Genomic DNA, 24,068 nt, shown 5'->3' on the forward strand with positions numbered 1-24,068 from the left:
AAGAACTAAATGATGCTTTGCTGGTATTATTAAGATGACCAATCATCTCGGTTGGTCCGGGACCAAGGGATTTCCACGGATGTGAGATTTTTAATGCTGCAACCAGGGTAGTCCCAAGTACACAACTTACTTTTTTACACTGACATTTCCTTTTATCTCTTTTTATTTCTCATTTTTATTTATTTTATTTTGCTGTGTGTTTTTGAGACATGCTTTACATTCTTTATGAAACAAAATGAATATGAATAGATCATACATGCACTCACATATGATTTTGGGCATATTATATGCTCCTAAAATATTAATATGCCATATGCTTTATAAAGAAAAATTATTGACTAAACAAAAGTATAGTTATTTCTTCTCCAACAGGGTTTAAATTTACTCTTCTCAATACTGTGTGCAAAGCAGAGGCAAAGATGAGGCAGAGATGATAAAGCCTGAAAGGCTCTATCATGAGTAAGTTTACTATCATACAGCAAACAGGATTATGTAAATGAAAAGATTAACACTGTTGAGTGTCACACAAATGTTGGGTGATATTATTGTAACAATCTAGTCTTATGACACCCTGAGGCTTCTGGAATAACAGAGAACTGCTGATGTAATGAGAGCACATGTTTTAGAAATATGATATAAAGTGTATGTCTAGAATCCTCCTCAAATTTGTCATGTAATTAGCTTCTCCTATGATTGCCTTTGTGGGCATTTTCCCCCTCCTATAACTTTGTGAATACCTGAAATTTTCAACAAGCATCAATATTTTTCTTAACACAAGGATATTAGGGTTCCTGGATGGCACCATGCAGAGCTCTACAGACACTCTCCTTGGCAAAACAACTATAACTGTTAAAGCTACTTGAAATATATTTTAAGGCTCTGGAAATTGTCCTAAGGGCATATGGCAAATGGAGAATCATCCTGTCAAGAAAACCTAGTATCTTAATAATAAGAATGGGCGACGGTGGCATTTGAGCCATGACTTGCTCCTTCCTCTGTCTCCCAGCTTGGCATGATGGAAGCTGTACTATGGGTAGGCGAAGCCAGGAGCAGGTGACCACCTCTACCCCAGCTCCCATTCTACTGCTCAGTACCAGCCCTGGAGGAGCAAACGCCCAGCATTTCTCATCCCTACTCACAAGCCTGGGCTTTCTGTTGTAGAAGATTTCTTCCAGGCAAAAGCAGCTGAGACATCTGAGGTTCCTTTCTTCCACTTGGTCCCCACTCATAGGAAACTCCACTGTGTGGCAAGAAGAGAATATTGGACTCAGGTACCTCCACCACAGCTAGCTGAGAAGATGAATGTTTCACACCAAAAGAGGCAAGCCAAGAAGACTATAGAGTCTCATGCCCCCAGCCAGTGCCCCATTCATAAAAGCAGGGTGTCACTACGGAAGACGTGGGCCACTGTCCCCACCTCCAGCTCTGGTGAAGTTTGTCCAGGGGAAGATGTAGCCTTTAAGAGCAGAGATCTTCAAAGGTCCCCTCAAGGAGCTAAATGCATTTGGAATAATAAATTCCACAATGTGGAAGTTCAAGCCCATGTGTGCTGTCAAAACACTGAGAGCAACAAGCTCAACGGTAGAGCAGCCATGAATTTCAGAGAAGCATGAGAGAGACAGCTAAGGGGAGGCCCTCTGGAGTTGAAACAAACTTCAGAGATGTCTTTAAGACTACCCTTTCAAAAAGGCTGGAATTTACATCACAGAGTGAAGCAGTTTACAGCCCATGACATTACTGGAAACACAGCAATCAGCTGGTGATTGGTAGAGGGAATGGTAACAACAGAGGCACACAGCCTAACAGAGAGACCTGGGAAATAAACTGTCAAAGAGGATGATGCTAAGATCACTGTTGCACTGGGGTGACTCTGTGCAAGTCCAAGACTATACCCTCTGAAGAGGCGGCACACAGAGAAAGTAAATAGATTGAAATAGTCCAGGTATGTCATTAAACAAATAAACAAGCAAACAACAAAGAAACCATCAAGCCTCTACCTGGGGGGAGGGAAGGGTGAATCAGTGTCCAGAATTGCTATAGTGTATTATCTAAACAACCAGGATGCAACAAAAATTATGAGAAATAAAAAGAAACAAGGAAACTTGACCCATACAAGGAAAAACTAGGCAGTAAAAACCAACCTTTGAGATGCCCCAGATGTTGGACAAAGACTTCAGAGCAAGTATTATATGTTCACAGAAACCATGCTTAAAGGATCAAGATGAAAACATCTTACAAAACAGATATCAAGAAAGAGAGAAATTATAAGATAAAAATAATGGAACTGTTAGAACTGAAAACTACAAAAACCAAAATGAAAAATTCATCAGGGGGCTGAACAGTAGATTTAAGCTGACAGAAGAAAGAATAAGCAAAGGTGAAGACAGATCAGTAGAGCTATGCAGTTAGAACAGAAAGAAAGAATAAAGAAAAAAAAAGTGAATAGAGTCTTAGAGAAATGTGAGGCCCCATTAAGCTCCAATACTCATATGAGAGTACCTGAGAAAAAGGAGCCGAAAGAGTATTTTTAAAAAATGGCTGAAAACATCCCAAACTGAAAATAATATCAACCACAAAAAAATCTACACATGCAGAAAGCTCAACAAACTCCAGTAGGATAAAGACAAGAGATCTAAAATCAGACACATCAGAGTGAAAAAGCCAAAGAGAAAATCTTGAAAACAGCCAAAAAAAAAAAAAAAAGTCCAAAAACACAAACAAAAAAAACTTGTCACACACAAAGGAACTACGCAAAAAGACTAACAGTTGACTACTCATCAGAAACAATGGAGGCCAGTTCGATGATACATTCAGAGTTCCAGAAGACAAAAAAACCCCATCATCAAAGACTCTTACATCCAGCAAAAATATCTGTGCAAAGTGAAGGTGGAACAAAGGCATTCACAGATAAACAACAACTGAGAGAATTCGTTGATGACGGACTCATCTTATTGGGAATATTAGAAAAAGCTCTTCAGGCTGAAAGCATGTGAACACAGACAGTAATTGTACCCTGCAAGAAAAAACACAGAGTGCCAGTAAAGGGCCTTCTATAGGTATTTATAAAAGAAAATATAATCATATGTTTCTTTGCCTAACTGCTTTAAAAGGCAATTATATACAACAAGAAGTATGTGATTGCATTGTTGGCCCATTTACACATAGAAATATAATATATTTGACAATAAGCACAAAGGAGACGGGTGAGAGCAAAGCTATATTGGAGCAAGGAAATGAAACCAAAAGGTAACTTGAATTCACAGGAATAAATGTTGAGAATCAAAAATGGTAAGTAAGAAGTTTAATATAACAATCCCTATGGCTATATATTTATTCTCTTTTTTCTCTCAGCTTCTTAAAAGGACATAAAATTACACAGAGCAATACTTATCACAACGTATGTTGGGGTTTGTAATATAAGTAGATGTAATGCACACAATAATAAAAGCATAAAAGAGGGGAAGAGAGAATAAAAGTATATAGGAATAACATGTCTATGTATCACTCAGATTAAATTAGTATAAATTTGAAGCAGAGTCTGATAAGTTAATGTATATTGCAAGCCCTAGAATATTTACCAAGAATATAACTAAAAATAGTTTAAGTCATTTGAGGAATTAAAGTGTTACAATGAAGTAAATTCATTTAATGCAAAATAAAGCAGTAAAGAAGGAACAGAGACACAAAAACACATAGAAAACATAAAAGAATAATAGCAGATGCAAATCCAACTTTACCAATAGTAATATTAAAGGTGAATGGATGAAACAATCTAATCAAAAGGTGGATATTTAATCAGACTGGATGTTTAAAAGGATTCAATTATATTGTGTATACAGGTTACACACTTGAGATTCAAAGATACAAACAGCCTGAAAGGAGAAGATATAATATCTAAGCAGCAAACATAAGAAAGCTAAAATGACTGTGTTAATATCAAACAAAATAGACTTTAAGACAAAAAAATGGTACAAGCAATTAAGATGGACATTTTATAATGAAGTAAAGAGTCCATCTATCTGGAGAATAAAACAATTATAAATATGTATACTTCTAACAACAGACTTCCAAAACGCATGGAGCAAAAACTTATAGAATTGAAGGGATAAGTAGACAAATCTACAAAAATATCTGGAGATTTCAATATCCTACTTTCAGTAGTGGATAGAACAGCTAGGCAGGAGATTAATAATGAAGTAGTGAGTTAAAAAAATAGTATAAATCAGCTGGACCCAACAGATATCTATATAATACTCTACCCAACAAAAAAGAATGCACAATATTCTCAATTGTATATGGAACACTCTCGAGGTTAGACCATTTTCGAGGTCATAAAAGAAGCCTCAATAAATTAAAAGTTCTGAAATCATGTAAAGTATGTGCACTAACCACAATGGAGTAAAACTGGAAATTAACAATAGAAATATGTGAGATTCAAAAATATGTGGAAATTCAAAAACATACTCCTAAATAACTAATAGGTCAAAGAAAACGACAAAGGGAATTGCTAAAATATGGAATGAAAGAAGGTCCATTAGTACCATTACTGAGAGAGTAACATTATGAACATAAAAAAGATTAAAAGAGTGTACTATGAAGAACTGTATGCCAATAGTTGGATAGTTTAGATAAAAAGTACACATTTCTAGAAAGACACAAACTTAATAAAACTAACTCAAGAGGTAGAACGTCTAAATATAATTACAGCAAGTAAAGAGATTGAATTACTAATTAAAAACATTCCCACAACGAAAATTCCAGGTGACTTCACTTGTGAAGTCCACCAAATTTTTTTTAAAGAATTAATTCAAATTCTTCACAAAATCTTCTCCAAAATAGAAGAGGAAGGCACACTTCCTAACTGATTCTATGAGACTGGGGAGACTGATATCAGAACTAAATAAAGATATCATAAGAAAAGAAAATAATATATAAATATATATTATAAATATATAAATATATATTATATATATATATATATATATACAATACGCCAAATCTATGTACCAAAAACTATAAGAAACTGATGAAAGAAATTAAAGAACACGTTCTATGGAAATGGAAACACAACACTCCAAAATCTGTGGGATGCAGCAAAATCAATTCTAAAAGGGAGGTTTATAGCAATGTAGGCCTTCCCCAAGAGACCAAAACAAAACAAAACAAAAAAACCAAAAAACAAAACAAAAAACACCTCAAGTGAACTACCTAACCCACCACCTGAAAGAATTAGAAGAGAAGCAAAAGAAGCACAAAGGCCACAGGAGGAAGGAAATAATGAAGATCAGGGAAAAAATAAATAAAATAGGGATAAAAAATAGAAAAATCAATGAAACCAGGGCTGGTTTTTTGAAAGGAAAAAGAAAATTGAGAAACCTTTAGCCAGCTCACCAAGAATGAAGAGAGAGGGCACAAATAAACAAAATAAGAAATGCAGTAGGAGAAATAACAGCCAATACCAAAGAGACATGAAAACTCATAACAGAATGCTCTGAACAGTTATAGTCCAACAAACTGGACAACCTAGAAAAAATGGACAAGTTTCTAGACACACACAACCTGCCAAGATTGAATCAAGAAGAAACGGACAATTTGAACAGACTGATCACTAGAAGGAAAATCCAATCTGTAATTTAAAAAACTCCCAGTAAACAAAAGTGCAGCAATGGACAGCATCACAGGGGAATTCTAACAAACACATAAAGAAGAACTAACACCTGTTTTTCTGTAACTATTCAGCACATTGAAGAGGACACTCCCAAATTCATTCAGTGAGGCCCACCATCACCCTGATACCAAAAACAAAGACACTACAAAAAAAGAAAATTACAGGCCAACATCTCTGAGGAATAGAGATGCAAAAATCCTCAACAAAATATTAGCAAACCAAATCCAACAATATGCAAAAGGGACTGTACCCCATGATCAAGTTGGACTTATTCCAGATTCACAAAGATGACTCTACATCTGCAAATCAATCAGTGTAATACACCACATCAGCAAAAGAAAAGACCAAAACCACATGATGGTCTTAACAGATGCAGAAAAAGTATTGGGTAAATTCAACAGCCATTCATGATGTTGAAAAAACCCCTCTCATCAGTGTTGATATAAAGGGAACAGCTCAATGTAATAAAGACCATTTATGACAAACCCACAGCCAATATCATATGAGTAATGAAAAGCTGAAAACTTCCTCTCTAAATTCATGAACAAAACAAGAATTCCCACTCTCGCCACTTCTATTTATTGGAAGCTGTAGCCACAGCAATCAGATTAAAAAAAAAAAAAGAAAGGAATGGCATTCAAATTGGAAGGGAAGCGGTAAAACTGTAACTATTTGTAGATGACATGATACTTTATGTAGACAACCCTAAAGTCTCCACCCAAAAAGTATTACAACAAATAAACACACTCAGTGAGGTTGGAGGATGCAAGATTAATACACAGAACTCTACTGGGTTTCTGCACATTAAAAATTAAACAGCAGAAAGAAATTGAAAAAAAAAACTCATTTAAAATCACTTGAGAAAGCCTAAAATACTTAAGAATTAACTTAACCAAGGAGATGAAAGACCTATACTCTGAAAATTATAAAACATTGATGAAGGAAATTGAAAATAATGCAAAGAAATGGAAAAATGTCCCCTCCTCTTGAATCACAGAATTAACATTGTTGATGTGGCCATACTACGCAAAGCAATCTACAGATTTAATGTAGTTTCTATAAAAATACCCATGGCATTTTTCACAGAATTAGAACAAGTAATCCTAAAATTCATATGGAACCACAGAAGACCCCAAATAGCCAAAGCAATCTTGAGAAAAAAGAATAAAGCTGCAAGTACAACACTCTCCGACTTCACACTATACTGCAAAGCCACAGTAATCAAAATAATGTGCTACTGACACAAAGAAGACGTACAATTCAATGGAACAGGATAGGGAGCCCAGAAATAAGCCCATGTACCTACAGTCAATTAATCTACCATAAAGGATGCGAGAATATATGCTGGGGAAAAGGCAGGCTCTTCAACAATTTGTGCCGGGAAAACTGGAGAGTTACATGTGTAACAATGAGATTAGAACATTCCCTCACACCATATATAAAAATAATCTCAAAGTGGATTAAAGACCTAAATGGGAGACAAGAAACCATAAAACTCCTAGAAGAGACTATAGGCAGAACACTCTTTGACATAAATCATAGCAATGGTTTTCTGGAACTGTTTCCTAAGGCAAAGGAAATAAAAGCAAAAAAAAAGTAATCTAATTAAACACAAATGCTTTTGCGCAGCAAAGGAAACCATCTATAAAATAAGACAACCTACTAAATGGGAGAAAATATTTGCAAATGATATGCCTGACAAGAGGTTAATATCAAAATATATACACAGTTCATGTAACTGAATATAAAAAAACTCAATCAAAAAATGTAAAGATTATCTAATAGACATTTTCCCAATGAAAACATACAGACATACAGATAGCCAACAGGCCCATTATATGATGTTTAACATCGCTAATCATCAGCGAAATGCAAATCAAAATCACCCCACACTTGTCAAGAATGGTTGTCGTCAAAAAGTCTACAAATAACAAATGTTAGAGAACATTTGGAGAAAAGTGATCCTTTGTACACTGTTAATGGGACTGCAAATTGGTGCAACCACTCTGGAAAACAGTATGGAATTTCCTCAAAAACAAACAAACAAACTGAAAATAGAACTATCATATCATTCAGCATTTCCACTTCTAGGAAATATCCAAAAATAAAGAAAACATCAATTCAAAACAATACATGAATCCAATTATTTATAGCAGTATTACCTACAAGAGCCAAGATACGGAAGCAACCCAAGTGTCCATCCACAAATGAATGAATAATGGAGGTTTTATTTTTTCTTCCTGTTTTACTGTTTTTATTCTATGACCCCGGACAAATTTTCGAACCTCTGGTCAAGGTTCATTAACACAAAAGCCGTAAATGCGAAATCCTGGGGAACGAGGGACAGTGGACTCTATACTGGACTTCAAGCCGAGATGCTAAAACGCTGGCAGTGCCCCGACGTCCTGCACCGGGGGGACGGCACCGGGCTGCACGCTGCTGACGGCTGTGAAGGAACAATCCCACCCCCTCAGCTCCGGGTGCAGCCCCCGGGCCTGGGGGCCCGCGCCCGCGGAGGGGGGGACCTGCTGACGCCGCAGAGCAGTGCTGAGACTCGTACTGCGGAGTATGATCGCGGCTGCCGCGGGGACATGTGAGCACGGGGGGGGGGGGGGGGGGCGGGGGCGGGACGGACGCGTGGCTGCGAAGCCACAGGCGGGGCTACGCTGACTCTCATTCATAACTGGACCTGCCTTCGGGACCAGCCTAACCCAGGGCTGGCCCCAGACGCGCAGACTGAGCCCCGGCAGGGACGGCGGTGGGCCTCGGGACGTGCCGGCCTCCCCGGGTGGCAGCAGGCACTGCCATCGGTGGGCAAAGCCTTGGAGGGACGGGCTGCCCTGAGCAGTGGGCCACCGACGCCGCGGCCCGGCTCCCGGGAGAGCTCTGTGAGTGAGGCCGCCTCAGTCCTTACGCGCCGCGGACGAGCCGGGCAAAGGGGGCGAGCCCGGGGGCCGCGGGCCCCAGCGCGCTCCTGGGGGGCCTCAAGCTTGACCGCGGCCCTGAGGGCCCCGCGCCGCCGCGACAGCTGCCGCTGCGTGAAGAACACGGAGCGCGGCGCGCGCAGCTGCCCCGCCTCCTGCGCCGGGAAGCAGGGCTGCCCCTCCGCGAAGCGGCCCACGGCGTCGAAGGACGCGGCCGCCTGCTCCCAGGCCGCCGCCGCCGCCGCCGCCGCCGCCGCCGCCGCCGCCGCCGCCGCCGCCGCCGCCGCCGCCGCCTCCTCCTCCTCCTCCGACCCCAGACCCGCGGTGGCCGCGCCTGGCCCCTCTTCGGCGGCCGTGCTCCCCAGCAGGCCTCGGCTGGGCTGGGAAGGAGCATCTCCCCCGAGCCCGGGGATGTGTGCGAACGTCTGTTCGTGAGGTTTAATCCTGAGACGCTCGGGCTCCTCTTCCGAATATGCAGTGGAATATTACTCAGCCATAAAAATGAAATTCTACCTTTCGCAGCAACATGGATGAACCTAGAGTTTATTATGTTTAGGGAAATAAATCAAACAAAAGATAACTCTATGTCATCATTTATTTATAGAATCCAAAAAAAAAAAGAAATATAACAAAACAGAAAGAGATTCACAGATATAGAAAACAATCTAGTGATTACCAGTGGGGAAAGAAAAGAGGGGTGGGGCAAATTAATGGTGAGGATTAAGCGGTACCAACAACTAGATAGAGAATAAATAAGCTACAAGGATATGTTTTACAGCAGAGGGAATATAGTCAATATCTTATAATAATCTTTAAAATACTGAATTACTATGTTGTATGTCTGAAACTAATATAATACTGCAAATAAACTATGCTTCAATTGAAAAAAAAGACAGTATGTGCCATGGGTGGTGTACATACTAAAAGTTAGATGTGTAGGTAAGCAGTGTTACCTCGCTATTATCATCCTTTATGTAATCAATACAGTGTTAAAGACACACACACGTTATCTCCTTTAGTTCTCGAACTGCCCTTGAGGAATACTAATATCATCCTACGGTTGGACATCTTTATGATTATTACCTTAAACTCTTTATTGGGTAAATTGCTCATTTCTACCTTATTTAGTTCTTTTTCTGAGTTTATGTGCTGTTAATTTATTTGAAGCATATTCCGCTGCTTCCTCATGTTGCCCAGTTCTCTGGGTTTATTTCTATATGTTATTTAGGTTGCTTACATTTTCCACCTTTAGAGAAGTGGCCTTACATGGGAGATGTCCTAAGGAGCCAGCAGCTTCCTCCCCTCTGGTCACCAGAGCTCTATGCTCTAGGGGTGCCCCTGTTCTGCCCATGTGCACCCTTCTACTGTGTATACAGTGGTAGGTGGTGTTGACCCCTGTCCTGGTTGTCTGAGGCTCTGTCTCATGCAGTGGCTGTGGGCACACTGGAGAGTGGAGTTGTCTTCACATGCAGTTGGCCATGTGGTCCAGGGGCTCAGAGTTGATGCTGGCCCACTGGCAGGCAGGTCCCTGATGCTAACACACCAGAGGGAGGATTCCAATGTGGGGCTCACCAGAGCTGGTGGTATTGCACATGAGGAGCCCCCAGGTGGCTGCCACCCAGGTCTCTGTCCCCAGCACGAGTCCTAGCTGCCTCCTTCCTCTCGAGGAGGCTCTCTAAGATCAGGAAGTGGGTCTGGCCCAGGCTGTTCCTACAGTCTGTCCTGCTCTGGCTGAGCAGACGACACTGCCCATTCTCACCATCTTCAGTTCAGCTCAGAGGCAGCTCACAGCTCAGAGCACCAGGAGGAACAAAGGTCTGTGTGGAAAGTAGTACTTTTGAGATAAATGTTTTGTGTGCCTGGAGCAGTAGGAAGGGGGTAACATTCACATACAGTTATAATCATAGTCCTCATGTTATGTTAGAACTGCTGACAGAAGATCAAATAAAGTGATTACCTGTAAAGCACACAGAACAGTGCCTGGCACACAGTGAGCACTGTTTAAATGCCAGTGAGCCTCCCCTTCCTCTCTCTGCTTCCTGTTATTGTCATTGTTTACTACTGTTTTGTGACGGGAAGATGTGCAGTTTAATGACTTCTGATCTGTTGCAGCCTCCCTGCCTCACACCACTTTTCTAAATTTAACCCTTTTGTGCAATTCAATCCAATACAATACATTTTGATCATCCACTCTGGGCAGAACATTGTATGGAAGGGAGTGTTAGCAAATAAATAGCTAAATAACGTTTTCCCTGCCTTCAGAGAACAATCTGATTTGAAAGAGGTGTAACGCACACCAGGCAGTCTGCTTTGTGAAAGGACGGCTGGGGAAGGGAGCCAGTGACTAACAGCAACTCATCAACACTTGAAAGGGGAAAAGGGATGCTTCCACAGCAGTGGCTTCAGGGGACCAGGGTTTATAGGGGCCAGAATGCAGCTGCTCTCCAGCCAGCTCCAGTGTCTTCTTTCATCATCCAAATGGCTTCAAACCTTAAAGACAGCTGGGCTTAAAGCGCATCCTGGGGCTCTGTTGAGGGCTGAGCTAAGAGAACAGTGGAATTGGGCAGAGCTTCTTCTGGCTGACTGGGCTTTGTTGGGAGATCAGCATGGAAACTTGGAGGGAGAATGAAAACAAAGGAACCTGGGTGCTTAGAGCTGAAAATGGGGGCAGATATCTGCCCTGGGTTGGTGGGCCAGGGAGTCTCCCTGATGCTCAAAAGGTCTAGAGGAGACAGAAAGGATGGGGTAGGTCTTCCTGCTCGAGACAGGAAATGGACAGGAAGAATGGGAGGCAGGGAGGCTCCCTGGAGGTATCGCAGTGGAATTTTGACAATTTGGGTGTGGCTAATCCTAACCTTAATCCCACAACTTCTGTCATGACCTGGGTAATCACTAAATGCTCACTGTTTAGAACGCTTCAACCTGGGCCCTGGAAACCCACTCAAGGAAAGAACAATCTATGCAAGGGAGCCTCGCTGCCAGAAACACTGAGGCTGGATAATCAGAAAACACACTCAGGTAAGAAAGCTTCTGAAAGAGCTACTTGAACATCTGAATAAAACATTAGAGTAACAGTAAGTATCCTTAAGGAGATTCAAGAGCTGAAGCTAAACAGACATCTTTTGGCTAAAACATTCAGCATCAGCATTAAAAGACCCAAAGAAATGGCTTAGAAAATCAAGTGCAAGAAATATATTTGAACACAAAGCAGAAATGAAAAAAAAAAGATGTAAAACCATGAGGAAATTTTAAAGAAATTTACAGAATTGCTTTCAAACTTTTTTTTTTACTGCAATCCATGCAGGGCTTTAATGGAAATAAAAACTTCACAAAACAATACTTACCCTTACTCCATGTGCTGTGCACTCTGACATTTTCTATTCTGTTATTCCATTTTTTAAAAAATTCTAGTCACCACTAAAGGGTGAGGTATAGTTTTCAAAACATTCATAGAATGGATATGAGAGACCTAGCATGCCACCAATAAGAGTCCCAGAAGGAGAAAAAGGAACTGATGGAGAAGAGGTAATAACTTCAAAAAATACTAGAAGACAATTGTTTTGAGATGAAGAAAGCACTCCTCTAGTTTCATGCTGGATTTTAAGTAAAAGACCCATTTATTTCCAAACTTGCTTGAAGAGAAGACTGACCCAGAATACTTGATAAAAACACAGATCACTATCAGACCTACCAAATCAGAATTTTCATGGGAAAATAATACATTTATTTAACAAGCAATTCAAGTGATTCTTACCATCTCAGAAATTTGGAAAACACTTACCTATTTTAAGCTCCCCAAACTTTAATGTGCGTGCAAATCACCTACAGTCTTATTAAAAGGCAGATCTTAGTTTGGTAGTTCTGCATCTGAGAAATTACATTCCCAAGTGGCTTCTGGGTGATGCCAATGCTGCTGGTTCAGGGACCAAGACTAATATTTCTGGCCATAGTTAAAGATAAGATGTTTCACAGCTCATTTTTTGATGCATAACACTGATACCAAAATCTGATCAAGACAGGAAAGGAAAAGAGGAAAACATCTATACATCAAGCTTACTTAGGCAAATAGATGCAAGAGTGTTAAACAAAACATCAACAAGTTGGTTCCAGCAATATATCAAAGGCATGATACAGCCTCTGGCCAAACAGAATTCATGCCAGGAATGTTAGGGTGGGTCAGTGTTGGGAAGTCTATTATGCCAATAATTCCACCTAATCCATGTTGCCAATAAATTAGTGAAAAAAATTACACATTCATGTTAGCAAATCCTGAAAAATGCATTAAAAAGAAAGAAATTACAAGACATGTCAATAAAAACTTCAGGGCAAAATAAAGTAGAAGGAAGACATTTAAACATAAAAGACTATTTAGCCAATTTAACAACAAATATTATCCTAAATGGTAAAAAAACAAAGCCATCCTTATTAACTTCAGAAACTATGTAGAAATATTTGCTATCACTACTTTGAATTTGACTTTGTCATGGAAGGTAAAGGAAATTCAATGAGACAAGAAAATGCTAATGATGTGATTGAAAACTAAGGAAACTCAAGTGAAAAACAGTAGAATGAATAAGAAATTTGGTAAAATGTCTAGGATACACACACATATACACACACTTGCACAAACTCATACAAACAAATACATATGCACAGAAGTCAATAGGTTTTCTTTGATCTAGGGTAAAAAAAATATTTCATTTGCAATGGAAACAAAACACATGGAAATACATTTAATCAAAAGACTGTATCTATTTAAACCAAAATTATAAAATATTTTTGAAAGGTATAAAACAAGACTTGAAGAAATGGAAAGGGATACCATGCTCTTGGATGAAACAACTTAGTATCAAAAACATCAATTTTGTCAAAATTAAATAAATTCCAGGCAGTTCCAATTAGAGTATTAATGCAGGTTGTTTTATTTGGAATTCTAAAAATTTGAAATTAAAATATCAAAGTTTAAATATGACACTGCAAAATAGGCAAGAAAAGCATGAAATGAGCACTCATATGAACTTGTCTTATCAGTATCAGAGTATTTCCTGTATTAGTCAGGATGCGCTAGTACATCATGGTGAGTAACAAATTGATCCCAAATCCTAGTGCTTTAGCACAAGAACTCATTTCTTGCTTATGCTACATGTCAGTGATGATCTGCCAGGGGCCTGTGTTATACAGTCGCTCAGGAATTCATGGTGATCAGGACCTGTCCCATTGTTTGGGACTTGGCAGGAGACAACACATGGAGAAGTCTCTTTTCCTTTCTCTCTCTCTCTCTCTCTCTCTCTCACACACACACACATTTCTATGCTTTAGCCTGAAGGTGATGCATATCATTTCCACTAACAGTCTATTGGCTGAATTAGTCACAAGGCTCTGCCTAATTCAAGAAGGCTAGGGAAAGTAGGAGATTATATGAATTATACGTATAGTGTTGCTATAGGAATAGATAAATAGATTAGTGGAAAAGACCAGAAAATATAAATATTAAATCATATATATTTGAAGATTTATTCTATTATAAGGATAATGGTTTAATTCATTAGAAAAATGGAAAGAGCTGTGAAAACATGCAAACTATATGAAAAAAGAATTTTACATAATATAAAATAACAAACCCCAGGTAAATTAAATACTTAAATGTAAGAAAAATGAAACAATAAAAAGCTGCCAAGAAAATCTAGGAGAGTATGTGGCAAAAGCCAGGATTTGCAGAGGTTCTTTTAAACCAAAACTTAAAAACCCAAAAGCTATTAAAGCAAATACAGACTACATAAAAATTATTTATGTTTTTATGGAAAATACACAAAATTCAAGAGATAGATAATAATATTAGAAAAAATATTTGAAATATTCATGACAAGCAAAGTGCTTATACCTATAACATACAAAAAGCACTTGGAAAAAAATGACCAGAAAACCATCCAACAGAAAAAAGGGCAAGGGATGTGAACAGACAATTTAAAGAAGAGAAAGTTCACACAGTAAAGAAGTCTTAAAAGAAATTCAAATTCTCTAGTAGTCTGGAAAATAAACATTATGTATGAGCAATGTTATCATATTTTACACATTTTAGACTGACAAAACTAAAAAGACCCTTAATATCTATTGCTGTAGACGATGTAGGGTAAAGGGTAATTTAATTGTTAGTGAAATGTTAGCATTGCACCTTTTTAGAAGGCAATCTGGCAACATAAAAGAGAAATATACAACATGTATACATATATGCATTTTAATATAAGTATAATCCACTACCTAGCAAGTCCACTTGGAATCTATCCCATTGAAATAAAGCATTGTACTGTGGAGACATAATGTAAAAATATTTATAGTAGCGTTGTCTTTAGTAGTAAAAACTGGAGGCAATGTGAATTTTCATATAAATAGGAAAGAGAGGGTATGAATTATGATGCATTCATACCACAAGAATAATATTTAACCATTGAAAAGAATAAGCTAAATCTGTCTGTTGACTCTGAAGCATCCAAACTATGTTTTGAGTCAGGAAAACAAAATTCAGACAATAGTGAAAATTCTGTATTTGTATATGCATGTGTGTGTGTTTGTGTTTCTGTCTATATAGGATTAAAGGGCCTGGACAAATAAGGAAGAATTTATACTGGGTTGTCAAGAGAATTTACTTTGAGCCCGGTGGGTTTGTGTTGTGTGTCAAGGAGGAAGCTCGGCAGAAAGGGGAGCCAAGACAAAAAGGATAAAGAAAAAAAAATCAACTCTTGGAGGGAAAAAAAGCATATATAGGATCTTAATAGAGTTTGCAAAGTTATTCCCCATGTGGGGAAGGAGCGATGCCAGAGAAGGTAACTGCTTAGAGGTGTGAGTGTGCGTGCATGTGCACGTGCACGTGTGTTTGTGTGAATTAAGGACACCTTTGGCCATGGTAAGGCTGAGGCATTTTTTAAAATGTGAAACTATCATGAATATGCTTTGTTTTTGTGGGGAAAAAATTAACAAGCCATACATGCTTAGGACACAGCTACCTGCCGTGAGGAACCAGGGACAGGAAGGAGCCACCCAGGCCAGCCTCACCTACACTGCAGGGCAGGGGATGCAGACCCTGGAAGGCCAGAGTAAGAAATGTAGGTGTTCTGAGTGAGCTGAACCTTATGGGACTTTAAACGGAGTGTCATGATTTAACATATGAAACACATACATGGAAAGCGCTTCTCCCTTATTAGACAGGAGATCAGATGCCTCCCTCCCCTCCTAGCAGGCCTCGTGCCTTTGCTCACCATACTACTGCCTGTTTTGCGTAGGTAATTGTCTCTTTCCCTGTCAATAGACTGTGCTTGCCTGACTATATCCGCAGCTCAGCAGTATCTGGCTCAAGGTGTCAACTTGCCCTACTAGTGGAAGATAAATAGATCAATCCTTGCTTTTTAGCTTTTATTTAATGTATTTACATTTAGCTTTTGCTATACACTTAGAATTCATTATCTTTCTCCCCTCTCACACCCCCACCACACCCCAAGCATTGAGTAAATTTCCTCTAAAAAAAGTCAGCCTGCCTCCTGGGCAGGGAGAAAGAGGGAAAGATCGCTTTAAGACAGCTTGGGAGGAAAAATTATGGTGGGACACAGACATGCACTCACACTCTGTCAGCTCTGTGAGAGGTGGAGGCAGCAATGAGAGATCCAGAGTGAAAAAGAAGGTGTTCCCTTCCACCTAAAATCTCTCCTTTGCTGCCCTTCTAAAGAAGACACTGTTCTCTTCAAGGCATCACTGGAGTTTTCTTTTCCGGGTTTAAGGGTGCCTGGAGGACCAGGCAGCGCAAGATGCGGTTCATGCAAACGCTGAAGTTCCAGGCGTCAACAAAACCAGAGTGAACTAGCAGATTCCCTGAAAGCATCTGGTTTTAGCCCGGCATAAATCCATACATTTCTTAACTTTAAAGCGGTTCCCGCGGGATATTTTGAGCGCTTACCGCAGAGGCACGCAACCAGGCAGGACTAGGGCGTAAACGCGACTCCCAGGAGAGCTCCGGTTTGCGCAAACCCGAGCTTCCGTGCAGGTCGGTGCTGCCCATCCCAGCCCCCGTCCCACAGCTCCGAGTCCCCGCAGTGAAAGGTGGGGGAACCGGCGGACGGCCCCCAAAAAGACTCGGAAGATTCGAGTGTCCATGGAGCCTCATCTCCCAGGCAGTATGGTTGGAACGCACTCCGAACCTCTCAGTCCATCTCGGTTTCTGCGAAAGGATTGGCATCTACTGGCGAGCCGTTCCCACCCCTTCCAGTGCCCTGCACCAGGCTGGCCGTTTGCAATAGCTTCGGACTGGGAGACGTGGCCTCGAAGCCCGCCAGGGGCGGGTCTCGGGTGGGGAGAGAAGGCGAACAGCCCTGCCCTCCAGTGCTTATGCAAACCTGACAGAGGATGAGGGGGAGAGGGTCCGGCCCCCGACGCCACCCCAAGACCGGCTCTGGCCGCCAAGCCCGGGAGGCGCAGAGGCAGAGGCTGCCAGGTCGCCGGGCGGCGAGCGCGAGGCTGCAGCGGATGCTGGCAGAGCGCCCAGAGCCGCTCGTCTGGGAGACGCACTGCTTAGTGGGGAGCTCCGGCTGGTATCCCGTTGCCTCTGCCGGGGCGGGGATTCTCATCTGGGGAGCTCAGCTGGAGCTCTTCATGGAGCGAGGGCTCAAGCCACCGGGGTGGCTGGAGATGGCCCCAAATCTTAGAACCCATCACTGTTTCCCAGGGGAATCGGCCTGTCAGAGAAAGGAACTAGGCGTGAGTGTTTAGGACTGGAGAAAGGCTGGGAGCGCAGCGCTGGCGCTTTGCCCGGACACTTGCCAAACTCCCGCCACCAGAGGCAGGGGGCTCTGCAGGGCCATGGCAGCATGCCTGCCTTCCCCGGAGGGTCCATCACTTCAAGTCTTTCGCAAATCCTTTCTTTCCCCCTGGGTCGTCTGCGGTTCCAGCTGCGGACCCCATCTGGCGCATTCCTTCTGAGGCGAGCTAGCTAGCGCCCCCTTGAGGAGTGCGTGGGGAGTCGGGCTTGCAGACTTCCACAGCAGGTAGCAGCAAAACAGCTCGGTGGTTGCGACGGTGCAGTGAGACAGTTGTCGACAGATGGTGAAGCCGCCTGTCTGCGCAAGGGGACTGGCGAGTACGCAGCCCAGGTACTACCCATTCCCAGTGACGTCTCTGCAGCGGGTTATAAAAGTCTCACGCGTAGCCCTGCCAAGGTTCTCCTAACTCCGGAGCTGAGCAGGACGCGAGCCAAGAGGCGCCTGCAAAGCTGCAGAAGGTGGCGGCGGCGGCGGCAGCGAAAGCAAAGAAAAAAAAATCTCCAGCTGGACGCGGGGCCCCAGAATCCTGGCCACAGACTCAGAACTTTTACAGGTCGTGCTGTGGCTGATACCCCCACCCCACTTCGCCCCCAAGTCCTCAGCGCAGCACAGGGCTTTATCTTTGCCATTGCAGGCAGGAGGAATAGCAGTTGGCAAGTGGCAGCAGGTGCAGAAAGGCGGGGGTTCTCCTGCTTCCTGGAACTGTGACCCGTGGAATTTCTTTCTCTTTTCCAGCCCAACGCAGGAGAGACGCTGTCTCCAGATTTAAGAACTCAAATGCTTCCTGAAGCTTGAAAGTGGGGGAATTCAAAGCCACCGAGGGCATGCCGCACATTTAGAAGCTTTTATTTCAGTGCCAATTTCTTACTTGCAAGGAAAGAGTTCTGTCCAGAAACAGCCTACAGCCTCCTGTCTTGGTTAAACAGGACTCTGACCCCAGGCGCCGTCTCAGGACCCTGCTGCAAAGGATCTGTGTGTATACAGAGAGGAGGTCTTAACCACTTAGTGAAAAAAATGGATAACGTCCTGCCGGTGGACTCAGACCTCTTCCCAAACATCTCCACCAACATATCGGAGCCCAACCAGTTTGTGCAGCCAGCCTGGCGGATTGTCCTTTGGGCTGCTGCCTACACAGTCATCGTGGTGACTTCCGTGGTGGGCAACGTGGTGGTGATGTGGATCATCTTGGCCCACAAGAGAATGAGGACAGTTACAAACTATTTCCTAGTGAACCTGGCCTTCGCGGAGGCCTCCATGGCCGCCTTCAACACCGTGGTGAACTTCACCTATGCTGTCCACAACGAGTGGTACTACGGCCTGTTCTACTGCAAATTCCACAACTTCTTCCCCATTGCTGCTGTCTTTGCCAGCATTTACTCCATGACGGCTGTGGCCTTGGATAGGTGAGCTCGCCCTTTATGGAAAAGGGAGAAAGTGTCCTTAAAGGAGGATGGCATTACTGTGGAGCTTCAGGGCTGGCTAGTGCCTGGTTCAAGGTGACGGTCGGCCTCCTGTGCCCCCTGGATTTGTACTGACCGCCCGCTGAGTCCATTGTCACTGAGGGACTTTATCCTATCTCTCCATTTCCTTTCCTATTCCCCTTTCCTTTTCTTCTCCTTTTCACCCATTTCCAGTCTCCTTTCCTTTATATATACATCCCCCCTTTTCTTCATTTAACTCTCTTTTTCATCCCCTCTCCCCTCCTCTCCCTGACATTTTCCTTTCAACCCCTTCCTTGCTTCTTTCCATATATACCTTCTCCCCTTTATCCTCAAAGCCTGAAGGGGATACCCAGGGCGTGGCCAGGGGGCCAGCCCCTGGTTTGGGCTTTGTGACCCTTGCAAGCTGTTCTTCAGCTGTGCAGTCTCCTGATGCCTTCCAGTTTTGAGTACACCTAGGCAAAATTTGTCACTTTTAAGGGACTTTCTGCTCCTCCTGCAACTCTCCAATATTATTTGGATGTGAAGAGCGTTTCATGAGAATCATAAAATACTAAGGATTCTAATTCAGCTCTAAGCTGCTAGAGGTTCTCATTCAAGAATGAGAGGCAGCTATGCTCTTCTTAAGGAGCTCCACAGATAGAGATCCTGATTACCTAGTGGTTTTTCTAAATTTCTTTTGCCATATAAGGTCCATGTTTTTAGCGTGTTTGTGTCCACAGAGAACCATGCTTGGCAAAGGCAATTAAAGGCAGTTAAAGAGTTCATTCTTTCCTGAAACCAATAGGACAGGATTTCAGAAGCTGAGTAAAAGTGAAAATGTTGGCATTTTCAAACACTGGGGCTAGCGTTCTGGAATGAATGTGTCCTCAGGTGGCACTGATGGGAAATTGATGAGTGGAGCACAGCTTTATTTGTATGACTGTTTTGTGGGTGTCCTAGGTCACTAATTTGTATATCTATCTGTGCACAAATGTTTAAATGTTTACCTGGGATGTGGAGGGATGTTTAAAGCTCCTGCCACTGTGATTTTGAAATGAGTCCTTTTGGTAGCCTTGCTGAGATAAATGAATATGAGAAGCCCAAAGAAGGAGCTAAGAGAAAAACTTCAAAACAAACATTCCCCAGTTAGTGAACTCTTTTACATAAAGATTAATTATGATTTGTGATTGATTTGAGGTCTTTTGAAACTTCTGTAGTCAATGAACACTTTTAAAATCAGAGAAAACTATGCTTCCTTTGCAATGGTGTCCAAATGCTGTCTTTTCTGTTCCCTCTGTGCAACCCTGATGTACTTAATATGTTGTGTGTAAAACAAGTTGCAGTGAATCAATTTGTATTTTAAATGTAGAAGGGAAATCAATTACTCAAAGGGGTAGTGAAACTTATCTTTTATGTTACTCTGGTTTTTAAATGTTTGGTTTACTGAAAATGAGTTACACCTGTAAGTCTTCCTGTGTTGACTTGCTCCTTTCACTTCACTGCAGCCCCCTGAAACTTAGAAAATGCATAGCGTGATGTGTAACGGAATGTATGAGCCGTGAGACCCGGGGCCGTTTCAGCCGTACATATGCCGTCTTGGAGATCCCTAAATCAAAGGGAAAGCTGGTACTTTTTACTGCACTGGGCACTCGTGTAAGCTCAAGGGAGGCCTGACAGTCAGTGCGAGCCCAGACATAGAGGATGGAGCAGACAGCTCTGTAGCTTTGCCTTCCACAGAAATGACATGTTCCACAGCCCTTCTCTTTCCCTTTGTACTTAGAAGGTTAGGAGGATTAGGGTCAGGATTCAGGGTCAAAGTCTTCACAGTGAATTTGGCAGATTTCAGCTGCCTTGGGGCATCTCGGGCTCCACTGTTTCTAGGCAAACCATAGACAGGACCCTGACCTTTCATGACACCTGCTTTGTGAGGTCAGTAAGAAATGTCACCATGTACCTAGTGTAGTATGCTCAGGGTTAGAGTTCAAGGGGGACTTAGAGATGAGGCCTCAAGGCTGAGTCTCCAAGTCTTAGATGCTCTTTCTGCTCTTTTCCTTGTTCAGCCTCATGAGCACAGTGAATCAACCCCTTCAGGCCCTCTGATGAATCTAGCTCCACTGCATGCATGGTCATCCATTCTCTCTGAAGAATGTTCTAGAAAGGAAGAGGACCTTTAGCCTTCTCTCCGTGAATGATCTCTCCTTTCTCCACTGTGGCTATGCAGACTTTGAGGAAATGTTAAATATCTTTTTGTATTTTCCTTGAATTTTTAACAGATAATTTTTCTAAATTGCTGTGTAGTCAGTTGACAATGTTGAGTCAATTTCTAGTGTACAGTACAGTGCTTCAGTCATACATGAATATACATATATTCATTCTCATATTCTTTTTCACCATAAGCCATTACAAGAAATTGAATATAGTTCCCTGTGCTATATACAGTATACACTTGTTTGTTTATTTTATGTATCTATCGGTCAGTATCTGCAAATCTCAGACTTCCAATTTACTCCTTCCCACCCCCTTCCACAGTGGTAACCATAAGTTTGTTTTCTATGTCTGTGAATCTGTTTCTGTCTTATATATAAGTTCATTTGTCTTTTTTTGTTTGTTTGTTTTAGTTTCTGCATATAAGTGATGTCATATGGTATTTTTCTTTCTCTTTCTGGCTTACTTCACTTAGAATGACATTCTCCAGGGACATCCATGTTGCTGCAAATGGCATTGTTTTATTATTTTTATGGCTGAATAGTATTTTATTGTATAAATATACCATGACTTCTTTATCCAGTTATCTGTCAATGGACATTTAGGTTGTTTCCATGTCTTAGGATATTGTAAATAGTGCTGCTGTGAACATTGGGGTGCAGGTGTCTTTTTGAATTAAGGTTCCCTCTGGATATATGCCTAGGAGTGGGATTGCTGGATCATATGGTAAGTCTATTTTTAGTTTTTTGAGGAATCTCCATACTGTTTTCCATAATGGCTGCACCAAACTGCCTTCCCACCAGCAGTGTAGGAGGGCTCCCTTTTCTCCACAGCCTCTCCAGCATTTATTGTTTGTGGACTTTTGAAAGAGGCCATTCTGACTGGTGTGAAGTGATACCTCATTGTAGTTTGGATTTGCATTTCTCGATAATTAATGATATTGAGCATTTTTTCACTGGCCATTTTTATGTCTTCCTTGGAGAATTGCTTGTTTAGGTCTTCTGCCCATTTTTGGATTGGGTTTTTCTTTTTTTCATATTTGTCATAGGAGTTGTTTATATATTCTGGAAATTAAGCCCTTGAAGTCTCATCTTTTGCAAATATTTTCTCCCATTCTGTAGGTTGCCTTTTTGTTTTACTTATGGTTTCCTTTGCTGTGAAAAGCTTGTGAGTTTAATTAGGTCCCGTTTGTTTATTCTTGCTTTTATTTCTATTGCTTGGGTAGACTGCCCTAGGAGGACATTACTGAGACGTATGTGGGATACTGTTTTGCCTATGTTTTCTTCTAGGAGACTTATTGTGTCTTGTCTTATGTTTAAGTATTTAAACCATTTTGAGTTTATATTGTGTATGGTGTGAGGGAGTCATCTAACTTCATTGATTTCCATGCAGCTGTCCAGTTTTTCCCAACACCATTTGCTGAAGACATTGTCTTTATTCCATTGTATGTTCTTGCCTCCTTTGTCAAAGATTAATTGACCAAAAGTTTGTGGGTTCATTTCTGGGCTCTCTATTCTGTTCCATTGATCCATATGTCTGTTTTTGTATCAATATCATGCTGTTTTGATTACTGTAGCTCTGTAGTATAGTCTGAAATCTGGGAGGGTTATTCTTCCAGTTTCATTCTTTTTCTTCAGTAATGTTTTGGCAATTCTGTGTCTTTTGTGATTCCATATAAGTTTTATTATGATTTGTTCTAGTTCTGTGAAATATGTCCTGGGTAATTTGATAGGGATTGCACTGAATCTGCAGATTGCCTCTGGCAGTGTGGCCATTTTAACAGTATTGATTTTTCCAATCCAAAAGCATGAGATATCTTTCAATTTCTTTAAAGTCTTCTTTAATTCCTTAATCAATGTTTTGTAGTTCTCCATGTAAGTCTTTCCCCTCCTTTGAATAAATCTTTATTCCTAGGTATTTTATTACTTTGAGTGCAATTTTAAAAGGGATTATTTCTTTACTTTCATTTCCTATTGATTCATCATTAGTGTAAAGAAATGCAACTGATTTTTGTATGTTAAGTTTGCATCCTGCTACCTTACCAAATTCTTTTATTGACTCTAGTAGTTTTTGCGTGGAGCTTTTAGGGTTTTAACAGATAATCTTTGAACCATCTCAAAACATAAAAGCAACATGATTTTCCTGATTATAAAATTCAATCTCGTTCATGAAGAAACTAAACACAGAAATAGAAATCAACCATTACTTCACCATGCAAAAATAACACCTGTTAACATTTGAATTTCTCTTTTATGACTATTAAACTACATAACTGAGGTCAGGGTCTATAGAATTCTGTAGCTTACTTTTTTCTATTGATATTATTGGAAAACCTTAATAATAATTGTAATTAATAATTTTATTTAATAATAATTTTATTATTAAAAAGTCTTTAATAATGTAATTGCAGTGGCTTCCTGTTATTCCATTATATGAATGTGCCATTATTACTTTAACCATCCCCCTACTGCTGGGAATTTAGATGCTTTTTTAGATTTTTTTGCCATTATGATTAATGTGCTAATAAACATTTCTGTATAATAATTTTGTTTTCCTTTGTTGATTATTTCCTTAGGGTAGATTCCCAGAAGTAAAATTACTGGGTCAAATGAAATGAAATTTTAAAAGACTTTTCCTCCTAATTTTAAAGTATTATAAACTCTGGGCAGAGCAAGGAACACGTCTGTTCTGCTTTGTTTACTTTATCTCCTCAGAACAAAGCAGAGTGCTGGGCATTTAACTGTCACTGCATGTTTACTGATTAAATGAATGAGTGAATAAATCTTCTTCTTCTAGAAGAACATTTAGAAAATGTTAAAATTGTAAAAAAAAAAAAAAAAGTAAAAGTCTAAAATTCCACTACTGACAGGTAGCCAGTTAAAAGTCTAGAATGCTAGCTTGTATTTTTTCTTTGTTATTTATGCCACATACAGTCATTCACACCTTTTAGGATAAATTTTGGATCATAATAAAAGCAGTTTCATTACCTTTTTTGTTTTGTTCTTAGCATCATATCATGGCCATTTTCCGTATTTCCTTATTTTGA

The 24,068-nt window shown here is 40.9% G+C and overlaps 1 protein-coding gene across 1 annotated transcript in view; it reads left to right on the plus strand.

The window, feature by feature from the left end:
• Positions 1-18,410: 18,410 nt before the first annotated feature.
• Positions 18,411-24,068, plus strand: part of LOC102526173 (substance-P receptor) — a 161,352-nt gene continuing 155,694 nt past the window's right edge. Inside the window, exon 1 of the mRNA XM_072937553.1 lies at positions 18,411-18,799. Coding sequence (XP_072793654.1) covers positions 18,411-18,799 — 389 coding nt within the window. The remainder of the gene's footprint in view (positions 18,800-24,068) is intronic.

Source organism: Vicugna pacos, chromosome 15 (genome assembly GCF_048564905.1).
Source record: "Vicugna pacos chromosome 15, VicPac4, whole genome shotgun sequence".
Lineage (NCBI taxonomy): Eukaryota > Metazoa > Chordata > Mammalia > Artiodactyla > Camelidae > Vicugna > Vicugna pacos.